This window comes from Oncorhynchus tshawytscha, unplaced genomic scaffold (genome assembly GCF_018296145.1).
Source record: "Oncorhynchus tshawytscha isolate Ot180627B unplaced genomic scaffold, Otsh_v2.0 Un_contig_4752_pilon_pilon, whole genome shotgun sequence".
In the NCBI taxonomy this organism is placed as follows: domain Eukaryota; kingdom Metazoa; phylum Chordata; class Actinopteri; order Salmoniformes; family Salmonidae; genus Oncorhynchus; species Oncorhynchus tshawytscha.
In genome coordinates this window covers 41,057-53,207 of record NW_024609400.1, presented here as the reverse complement: position 1 = coordinate 53,207, position 12,151 = coordinate 41,057, and the positions used below count along the sequence as shown (strand labels likewise).

Sequence of the window (12,151 nt, the reverse complement as noted above, 5' to 3'; positions counted from 1 at the left end):
CACTACCAACACGACTATGTTGTCATGTCTACGGCTCTATTGGAACCATACGGAATACAGAACACTATACCAACACTCTAGAACACAACTATGTTGTCATGTCTACAGCTCTATTGGAACCATACGGAATACAGAACACTACCAACACTCTAGAACACGACTATGTTGTCATGTCTACGGCTCTATTGGAACCATATTCCATTCGGAACACTACCAAAACAGGGGGTACTAAACTCTGACCCTACAGAGGTCTGGTTTTCTGTTCAACCTGATCATTGATTTTACACCCACAGCTGGTGTCTCAGGTCTAAAAATCAGATCCTGATTAGATGCAGTAGAACTGGTTTCCAGGACCAGAGTTGAGTTGGAGGGTTCAAGAACATAGCTGGTTGTAGAAATCCAAATCTCACATTGTTGTTATTTACACACAGAGATAGTAAACATGGCAAGGAGGACAGCGGTTAGGTTTGGTTCACCTTGTTCACGCCGTCACGCCGTCCTGAAGGTTTTCAGTGAAGTCGGTGCATCTTTGTTTATTTTCTTGAGGATATTTTTTTTTATCTACATTTGGAATCGGATTGTGTGTAGGCTTTCAGTAGACAAGGCCCTCAGCTGTCTGAGGCCTGTCAAACCAACACTCTGAACTACTAGTGAGAGCCAGGGAGGGTGCCAATTAATGTCCCCCCCCCCCTCCCCATCATTAATTATTAAAGAGATACTTACTGGTTTACTGAATAGACGGATGGAATGGAACTGAAGATGCTTTCTCTAATGTCCTGCCTCAGGGTGCCTTTGGCCTTCAGAATCTCCACAAAGTACTGCAAGAGAGAGCACACACACACACACGCAGAGAGACACACACAGAGACGTACACACACACACACAGAGACACACACACAGAGACGTACACACACAGAGACGTACACACACAGAGACACACACACAGAGACGTACACACACAGAGACACACACACAGAGACGTACACACACACACACAGAGACACACACACAGAGACGTACACACACAGAGACGTACACACACACACAGAGAGAGACGTACACACACAGAGACGTACACACACACAGAGACGTACACACACACACACACACACACACACACAGAGACGTACACACACACACAGAGACGTACACACACACACAGAGACGTACACACACACAGAGACGTACACACACACAGAGAGACGTACACACACACACACACACACACACACACAGAGACGTACACACACACAGAGACGTACACACACACAGAGAGACGACACGCACACACACACACACACACACACAGAGACGTACACACACACACGCAGAGACGACACACACACACAGAGAGACGTACACACACACGCAGAGACGTACACACACACGCAGAGACGTACACACACACGCAGAGACGTACACACACGCAGAGACGTACACACACGCAGAGACGTACACACACGCAGAGAGACGACACACACACGCAGAGAGACGTACACACACGCAGAGAGACGTACACACACGCAGAGACGTACACACACGCAGAGACGTACACACACGCAGAGACGTACACACGCAGAGAGACGTACACACACACAGAGACGACACACACACGCAGAGAGACACACACACACAGAGACGACACACACGCAGAGAGACGTACACACACACACAGAGACGTACACACACACAGAGAGACACAGACACACAGAGACGTACACACACACAAAGAGACGTACACACACACACACAGAGACGTACACACACACAGACACAGAGACGTACACACACACAGACACAGACACACAGAGACGTACACACACACAGAGACGTACACACACACAGAGAGACGTACACACACACACACAGAGACGTACACACACACGCAGAGAGACGTACACACACACACACAGAGACGTACACACACACACAGAGACAAAGAAGAACTCAGTATTTGTCTCTCCATTTGTCTAGCTAAGCCTGTCTGCTATCTAGCTGCATTGGTTCCATTGGATTCCCATGAGACAAACGGTTTAGGAGATTACACCACCGACAACTCAATTACTCCTAGTCCGCGTCCCCAATGGCACTCTAGTCTGGGGTTGGCTGATTTTACCATTGCATCGTCTAAATTGTATTTTTTTTTAATCGACAAAGTTCGTCGGCCATCATCGACGGTGACGACATCGTGATGTCACAAACAACGGATTAGCATATCGGAACTTGACTGCAATACCGGAGTCTGGCAGCGCACAACAGAGCAGGTCGACATGCCAAATTGCCTGTTCACTATTCATTATGATCTAGGATCAGGTCTCCACCCCCCATCTATGTAATCTGATTCATTATGATCTAGGATCAGGTCTCCACCCCCCTCTATGTAATCTGATTCATTATGATCTAGGATCAGGTCTCCACCCCCCCTCTATGTAATCTGATTCATTATGATCTAAAACACTGATCCTAGATCAGCACTCCTACTCTGAGACACTATGAATAACTGGTAGCCAAGAGGTTAAGCGCGTCGGGCCAGTAACCAAAAGGTCGCTGGTTCGAATCCCAGAGCCAGCAAGGCGGACAAATCTGCCGTTATGCCCTTGAGCAAGGCAGTTAACCCCCCAAACATCAACTGGGCGAGGATGAGGAAGACACTTCTGTTGAACGCATTCAGTTGTACAATTGACTGGGTATCCCCCTTTCCTGTTCCTGTTTCCTGTTCCAGCAGACAAATGGTCGAGTCCCAAAATGGCCCCCTATTCTACACACAGTTCACTACTGTTGAACAGAGCCCCATGGGTCCACATCAAAACTAGAACACAATACAGGGAATAGGGTGTAATTTGGCCCATATGACAGTATAAATAGCAGGTCGCTGTTCACACACCGTGTTGACTAGTTGTAGTTGTTTACAGTATTTCTGTTCCGTTTGGACCAGGGCCCTGACTGTACGGGTTCTCTTCCTCTCCCACTTCTCTCTCTGCTCCTGGACACCACGGCTGCCGGGGGGGCCCACGGGGGTGGGGGAGAAACTCATGGTCTTACTGGGGCGGACACTGACCTCAGATCTGTAGAGAATAAAACATTGGAATAAGTATTTCATAGAGCTAAATAACCAATAGTATTGCAGAAGACCCAAGGACACAGTGTTGAGGAAGGAACTGTGGTTGGTGATGCAATTAGTCCCTCGCTCTCTGACCCAGTCCTCCCTCGCACGCAGGCTCGTTCTCTGACCCAGTCCTCCCTCGCACGCAGGCTCGTTCTCTGACCCAGTCCTCCCTCGCACGCAGGCTCGTTCTCTGACCCAGTCCTCCCTCGCACGCATCTGACCCAGTCCTCCCTTTCACGCAGACTCGCTCTCTGACCCAGTCCTCCCTCGCACGCAGGCTCATGTTCTTACTGACCCAGTCCTCCCTCGCACGCAGGCTCGTTCTCTGACCCAGTCCTCCCATTAGGGACGCAGGCTCTTACTGGGGCGGACACTGACCCAGTCCTCCCTTGGCACGCAAAACATCTTAGGTGTCTGACCCAGTCCTCCCTCTCACGCACGCTGAAGTTTCTGACCCAGCTATATCCAACAGCAATATTGCAATCACACTAATATTTTTTACATGACCCAGTCCTATTTCATAGAGCTAAATAACCAATAGTATTGCAGAAGACCCAAGGACACAGTGTTGAGGAAGGAACTGTTCTCTGACCCAGTCCGTCCGCAGGCTCGCTCGCTCGTCTCTGACCCAGTCCGTCCTCCTCGCTCGTTCTCTGACCCAGTCCGTCCTCGCTCGCTCGTTCTCTGACCCAGTCCTCCCTCGCACGCAGGCTCGTTCTCTGACCCAGTCCGTCCTCGCTCGCTCTCTGACCCAGTCCGTCCTCGCTCGCTCTCTGACCCAGTCCGTCCTCTCTCGCTCTCTGACCCAGTCCGTCCTCTCTCGCTCTCTGACCCAGTCCGTCCTCTCTCGCTCTCTGACCCAGTCCGTCCTCTCTCGCTCTCTGACCCAGTCCGTCCTCTCTCGCTTTCTGACCCAGTCCGTCCTCTCTCTGACCCAGTCCGTCCTGACCCAGTCCGTCCTCGCTCTCTCTCTCTGACCCAGTCCGTCCGTCCTCTCTCACTCTCTGACCCAGTCCGTCCTCTCTCGCTCTCTGACCCAGTCCGTCCTCTCTCGCTCTCTGACCCAGTCCGTCCTCTCTCGCTCTCTGACCCAGTCCGTCCTCGCTCGTTCTGACCCAGTCCGTCCTCGCTCGTTCTCTGACCCAGTCCGTCCTCTCTCGCTCTCTCTCTGACCCAGTCCGTCCTCGCTCTCGCTCTCTGACCCAGTCCGTCCTCGCTGACCCAGTCCGTCCTCTGACCCAGTCCGTCCTCTCTCGCTCTGACCCAGTCCGTCCTCTCTCGCTCTCTCTCTCTGACCCAGTCCGTCCTCTCTCGCTCTCTCTCTGACCCAGTCCGTCCTCTCTCGCTCTCTCTCTGACCCAGTCCGTCCTCTCTCGCTCTCTGACCCAGTCCGTCCTCTCTCGCTCTCTGACCCAGTCCGTCCTCTCTCCCCCCCAGAAAGGCCCTCTGTGTGTCATTGATCAGACCCTGTTGTTTACAGTGTGTTAGTTAGTGGAAGGCTGTCGTTGACACTCGGGCACCCTGGGAGATGTCACTGGGGTTAATTGCTGCTAAAGCGCTGCCCTCAGACTAAGTAATGGCCCTGGATTCTAACGCTTGTCCCAAATGACACCCTATTCCCTATATAGTGCACTATGGGCCCTGGTCTAAAGTAGTGCACTATATAAAGGGAATAGGGTGCCATTTGGGACACACAACCCAGGTGTCTCAGCCTGCTCCGTGGTGCTACAGAGGAGATGACACTAATGAGGGAGTTCAGAGAGGATTCCTGGTTAAGGGACAACAAGGGGAGAGGAGGGAGTCAGAGATAGCACTGGGTTACACACACACACACAGAGAGAGAGAAAGGGAGGACACCTCTTAGCCAGGGGACATGAGGGGAGAGAGAAAGGGAGGACACCTCTTAGCCAATAAGAAGCAGACGTGTGTCTTCCATTCCTCCTTGTGTTATGACACATTGGAGGTCTTCCCCATTAGCAGTAAAAACCTTTTCAGACTGTACGTCAGATTCAGTCTATTACGATCATCACGTCACACTGTGCGACGGAACCAGATTCAAATCTGCATATCAGCCTGGCCAGATTGTAAATGACAAAATTGAAGCAAAAATCGTACGTTCTGCGATTGGCTTGCGAGGCAAGGTCGACTGAAATGTAGCCAATGTATTAATTACTCAAATGTAGCTAGATCGCTAATCCAGAGTCGTACCGTTGCCTCAATGTGGCAGGCTTGTCCGGATCATGGCATATGTAGCTCTTTATGATAATTAGCATTTTATTTTTGGGAGGTAAATATATTGCTAAAAAAAGTTGCCTTGTCCTATAGAGAGTTAGTTATCAAAAACGTTGTGCCAGGTTAAGCATAAACTAAACACGAAACATTTTAACAAATATATATTTCACCTTTCTTTAACCAGGTAGGCTAGTTGAGAACAAGTTCTCATTTACAACTGCGACCTGGCCAAGATAAAGCATAGCAGTGTGAACAGACAACACAGAGTTACACAAGGAATAAACAATTAACAAGTCAATAACACAGTAGAAAAAAGGTCTACCTTATTTTAAATCAAATCAAATGTATTTATAAATCCCTTCATACATCAACTGATATCTCAAAGTGCTGTACAGAAACCCAGACTAAAACCCCCAAAACAGCAAGCAATGCAGGTGTTGAAGCACCCTTAAGGGTATTCTAAAAATCTGTTATGGGAAAAATGAATGTTGTAAAAACATGTTTGACCCTTAGGTTATATGAGTATTATGACTGTGGTACTCTATTCAAAGACCATGGCGGAAGTCGGCTCAAAACAACAGTGACGCAACAGTGGAATGAGTGGGATTCTGTGTTCACGCGGGTACAAGTGATTCCTTCTGATAAACACCGACGTATCTGCGTTCCAAATTAAAAGTCGTTTGGAAAAGAGAGATGCGTTTCAGGACGAGGCATCATGCTGCCTTGTTGACAACATAACCGAGCAGATGACTGTTCAATTTGAGAAGGGCATTCCTTCCCTCACCGCTTTTGCACGTTCAAATGTGTCTTGCATGCGACAAAGTAACACAGTTTTCTATAACCTACAGGACAACAGTGCTACAAAGAAAGTTTTTAAAAAACATAACTGAAATGTTTCTCGACGTGAGCACCGCAAATAACGTTTAGCTTTAACAAACAAACAGTGAACGTAGCTGGCCCTGTTTTCTGCAAAGTTCCACGACAACGTCGAGGAAAGCCGCATGGTTAAAAGGTAGCGACTGGAATGTGACTCGAATTACACATTTACAGCGATATAACTGTATAACACGACATTAAAATGTTGCTTAGGTTGAAAAGATAAACGAACCTGTCAATGTCTTCGTATCTGTTCTAAAATTGAAATCCAGGCGCTCTTTTCGGGCTGCTGTTTCTTCCGGGTTGTCGAGCGACGCTATTGGCTCCCGGTCCCCCAGGGGATATGACGGCATGGAAACGGACCCGCCCAGCCTTGTGACGTGGCAGGGCGTCAACAAGGCAGCGTGTTGCGACGTCCAGAAACACGTCTCTTTTCCATACAATAAATATGTTCGACTTTTACAAACTAGTTTTCATTGGGAAGGTAAATACAGTGGTTTACAACTCAAAAGTACAACTCAACTCAAAATACAACTCAAAAGCAATCACTTTTGCACGTGAAAACACAGAATCCTAACTCATTTACCAGGGGTTGCGGAGTAACAGATTACATGTAAATCTAAGTAGGGAAAAAATATAATAATTTACATTACCATATATTTTTAAATTATTGTAATCGGATTACAGATACTTTTGAAAAACAGGATGTTTACTTTTAAATTTAGAAAGGATGTTTGTGGAAAAAATATACATTACGACACCTTTCTGTTGTCTCAATGACATTCAATTCAGCATTGGAAAAAGAAAACGACCGCAAATTTAAATTTGTTCCACCTGAGCGAGTCTAACCACAAGTTAGAGACCACTGTGATGACACACGGTGTGTTTGATGGATCCTTTCTTCCAATGCTACTTAAAGTGGAACTGACAGCACTTTAACAGCATGACATCTTGTTCAAATCTGTCCAACTACACCCCCAGGAAGAATAGGGTGCCTTTTTTTTTGGTTTTACATTTTCTGACAAGCGAGAGCTTAGATTTGGTCATTTTCACGTTTTCATAAATTCATAGAATGTTTGGGAATGATGTAGAATAAGACATTTGTGAACATTCTATCACAATATAGAGTGGCCGTTGCGTTTGGACAATTAATAAACACTGCAGTAAATAAATCCTAATAAAAAAATGTGTCTCGTCCAGGACCAGAGTCTACACAGACCGGTGCCCCATAGCCAATCAGAGCTACAGTAGGCCTATATGCAAATAAGCCATTTGGCACACAGACCTGGCATCGTTCTCTTTGAACTGGACTGTGTGTTTACAGGCAGTAGGGCCTGTCATCCTTCACTATGAACTGGACTGTGTGTTTACAGGCAGTAGGGCCTGTCATCCTTCACTATGAACTGGACTGTGTGTTTACAGGCAGTAGGGCCTGTCATCCTTCACTATGAACTGGACTGTGTGTTTACAGGCAGTAGGGCCTGTCATCATTCACTATGAACTGGACTGTGTGTTTACAGGCAGTAGGGCCTGTCATCATTCACTATGAACTGGACTGTGTGTTTACAGGCAGTAGGGCCTGTCATCATTCACTATGAACTGGACTGTGTGTTTACAGGCAGTAGGGCCTGTCATCATTCACTTTGAACTGGACTGTGTGTTTACAGGCAGTAGGGCCTGTCATCATTCACTTTGAACTGGACTGTGTGTTTACAGGCAGTAGGGCCTGTCATCATTCACTATGAACTGGACTGTGTGTTTACAGGCAGTAGGGCCTGTCATCCTTCACTATGAACTGGACTGTGTGTTTACAGGCAGTAGGGCCTGTCATCATTCACTATGAACTGGACTGTGTGTTTACAGGAAGTAGCAACAGTATGACTTTATATCATTAGAAGGCATTCACCAAAAGCCACAAATACACCTGAATGGATTTCTGCAAATATGAAAATACCAGGGGAGTCCTCTTACATTTGGGAACTTAAGTCCTGTTGATCAAACAACCATGGGAGGCAACCTGGTTCCAAAACGAATGAAATCATTTTTCACCCTGTGTAAACCCCCCAGCACGGTAACCTGGGCCAGATAATCAATCCCCCTCAGTCTCCCTCCTTCCCCATCTGTTTAGTGGAAGTGTGAAGATATATGTGACTATCACAGTTCTCAATCTCCCTGGTGATGCTAAATCCAGACATTCACATTGACAAAATACAACAATCAGATTCAGTACACAGATGAAAAGTCAATATACGGGGCTGAACACAGTCCACAATAATTGATTTATTTAACTAGGCATGTCAGTTAAGAACAAATTCTTATTTTCAATGACAGCCTAGGAACAGTGGGTTAACTGCCTGTTCAGGGGCAGAATGACAGATTTGTACCTTGTCAGCTCGGGGATTTGAACTTGCCCAACGCTCTAACCACTAGGCTACCCTGCCGCCTCTACACTCTAACCACTAGGCTACCCTGCCGCCTCTACACTCTAACCACTAGGCTACCCTGCCGCCTCTACACTCTAACCACTAGGCTACCCTGCCGCCTCTACACTCTAACCACTAGACTACCCTAACGCCTCTACACTCTAACCACTAGGCTACCCTGCCGCCTCTACACTCTAACCACTAGGCTACCCTGCCGCCTCTACACTCTAACCACTAGGCTACCCTGCCGCCTCTACACTCTAACCACTAGGCTACCCTGCCGCCTCTACACTCTAACCACTAGGCTACCCTGCCGCCTCTACACTCTAACCACTAGACTACCCTAACGCCTCTACACTCTAACCACTAGGCTACCCTGCCGCCTCTACACTCTAACCACTAGGCTACCCTGCCGCCTCTACACTCTAACCACTAGGCTACCCTGCCGCCTCTACACTCTAACCACTAGACTACCCTGCCGCCTCTACACTCTATCCACTAGGCTACCCTGCCGCCTCTACACTCTAACCACTAGGCTACCCTGCCGCCTCTACACTCTAACCACTAGGCTACCCTGCTGCCCCATGAACAGTATAGCTTTCGATCTGAATCTGTCATTTGTAGACCAACAACTGTAGTTGTGAAACCAGAATAACTGGTGATGATTCTAATCGTGGATCTTGTTAGAGCTGTAGTGAAAAAAAATCAAATAAAAAGTCTGTGAGTTGAAACACACGCTGGTCTCTTCTTGCCCCGTAGACTTAATTACCAACAAGTGGGCATGTGCTCTTCTCTGCCAGTGCGTCTATCTATACTGGGGAATTCAGTCACCCCCTTGGTGATTGGCTACATCCTAGTAGGAAATGAAGGAAAGAGAGAAAAACACATCAGCAGATTTCAACACTAATTATAAAACAGTGTTGGATATTAACATGCACGAGACGCCCCACTAAATCAGTCTTAGGAACAGTTATAGCCTCAGCAGCTCCCGGTAGAAGAAGGAACTGTCCCAAATTTGTATTTTATTTTTAAAATCTTTATTTCACCTTTATTTAACCAGGTAGGCTAGTAGAGAACACCTTTATTTAACCAGGTAGGCTAGTTGAGAACACCTTTATTTAACCAGGTAGGCTAGTTGAGAACACCTTTATTTAACCAGGTAGGCTAGTTGAGAACACCTTTATTTAACCAGGTAGGCTAGTAGAGAACACCTTTATTTAACCAGGTAGGCTAGTTGAGAACACCTTTATTTAACCAGGTAGGCTAGTTGAGAACACCTTTATTTAACCAGGTAGGCTAGTTGAGAACACCTTTATTTAACCAGGTAGGCTAGTTGAGAACACCTTTATTTAACCAGGTAGGCTAGTTGAGAACACCTTTATTTAACCAGGTAGGCTAGTTGAGAACACCTTTATTTAACCAGGTAGACTAGTTGAGAACACCTTTATTTAACCAGGTAGGCTAGTTGAGAACACCTTTATTTAACCAGGTAGACTAGTTGAGAACACCTTTATTTAACCAGGTAGGCTAGTTGAGAACACCTTTATTTAACCAGGTAGGCTAGTTGAGAACACCTTTATTTAACCAGGTAGGCTGGTTGAGAACACCTTTATTTAACCAGGTAGGCTAGTTGAGAACACCTTTATTTAACCAGGTAGGCTAGTTGAGAACACCTTTATTTAACCAGGTAGGCTAGTTGAGAACACCTTTATTTAACCAGGTAGGCTAGTTGAGAACAAGTTCTCATTTACAACTGCGACCTGACCAAGATAAAGCAAAGCAGTTCGACACATACAACAACACAGAGTTACACATGGAATAAACAAACATACAGTCATTAATACAGTAGAACAAAATAAAACAAAAAGTCTATATACGATGTGTGCAAATGAGGTGAGATAAGGGAGTTAAGGCAATAAATAGGCCATGGTGGCAAAGTAATTACAATATAGCAATTAAAACACTGGAATGGTAGATGTGCAGAAGATGAATGTGCAAGTAGAGATACTGGGGTGCAAAGGAGCAAGATAAATAAATAAATACAGTATGGGGATGAGGTAGGTAGATAGATGGCCACCTATTTCCTATGTACTATATAGAGCACTACTTACCCTATGGCCCCTGGTCAACAGTAGTGCACTATAGAGAGAATAGAGTGCCATTTAGGACGAATGTCCCTGGCGGAGCGTCAAACGCCCTGCACTCTAAACATAGAAAACGAAGCGGGGAGCTCGGAGTCCGCCCTCAGTAGCCGCTAACACTGACATCTAGTGTTGTCAACGTGTCTGTCTGAGTTGTGCTGCTCATCACAATTACACAGGCAGGAGATTAGAGAATCGAGGAGGAGAGCGTGAGTGACTGAAACAGGAAATGATGCCAGAATACATCCTATGCATGAGCCTGAGTGCAGTGGGCATCAAAAGCAAACAAGTGTCAGGTCAGACGTAGACCTAGAGATATCCTATAGTTTACTATGGTTTATATATCTTCTAGAGATATCCTGTAGTAACTATGGTTTCTATAACTTCTAGAGATATCCTATAGTTTACTATGGTTTATATATCTTCTAGAGATATCCTATAGTTTACTATGGTTTCTATATCTCCTAGAGATATCCTATAGTTTACTATGGTTTCTATATCTTCTAGAGATATCCTATAGTTTACTATGGTTTCTATATCTCCTAGAGATATCCTATAGTTTACTATGGTTTCTATATCTCCTAGAGATATCCTATAGTTTACTATGGTTTCTATATCTCCTAGAGATATCCTATAGTTTACTATGGTTTCTATATCTCCTAGAGATATCCTATAGTTTACTATGGTTTCTATATCTCCTAGAGATATCCTATAGTTTACTATGGTTTCTATATCTCCTAGAGATATCCTGTAGTAACTATGGTTTCTATATCTTCTAGAGATATCCTATAGTTTACTATGGTTTCTATATCTTCTAGAGATATCCTATAGTTTACTATGGTTTCTATATCTCCTAGAGATATCATATAGTTTACTATGGTTTCTATATCTCCTAGAGATATCCTATAGTTTACTATGGTTTCTATATCTTCTAGAGATATCCTATAGTTTACTATGGTTTCTATATAATTGAATGGCTCCAGACTGTGAACAGTCTCTCTCAGAGAGCATTGTGAAATGTATGATGTAATGAAGACATAATATCAGAATGGATAGTCAACAAGTACAACAACTGATGAGCCCCAAGTACTTCAACTCACAAACAGAATCTAAACTAGTTTATTCAAATCTGTCTCATTTCAATTCTCCACACCCTGCCTGAGAGCCATGTAATATCCACCAAATACGGAAGGTACTATCCGTGTACTATCCATGTACTATCCAGGTACTATCCATGTACTATCCATGTACTATCCATGTACTATCCATGTACTATCCATGTACTATCCATGTACTATCCATGTACTATCCATGTACTATCCATGTACTATCCATGTACTATCCATGTACTATCCATGTACTATCCATATACT

At 45.5% G+C, this 12,151-nt stretch overlaps 1 protein-coding gene across 18 annotated transcripts in view; it reads right to left on the bottom strand.

Moving 5' to 3' along the window:
• arhgef39 (Rho guanine nucleotide exchange factor (GEF) 39) overlaps positions 1 to 6,529 on the bottom strand; it is a 91,028-nt gene extending 84,499 nt beyond the window's left edge. For 16 of the 18 annotated variants that reach the window (XM_042315170.1, XM_042315173.1, XM_042315172.1 and 13 more), the window contains exons 1-2: positions 2,885 to 3,088; positions 724 to 818 (exon numbers count right to left, since the gene is read on the bottom strand). In XM_042315170.1, coding sequence (XP_042171104.1) covers positions 724 to 818; positions 2,885 to 3,034 — 245 coding nt within the window. In that variant the 5' untranslated portion in view covers positions 3,035 to 3,088. Of the gene's footprint in view, positions 1 to 723; positions 819 to 2,884; positions 3,090 to 6,446 lie in introns of those variants that run through there. The other 2 variants (XM_042315174.1, XM_042315175.1) reach the window with 2 other exon arrangements.
• Positions 6,530 to 12,151: the final 5,622 nt, after the last annotated feature.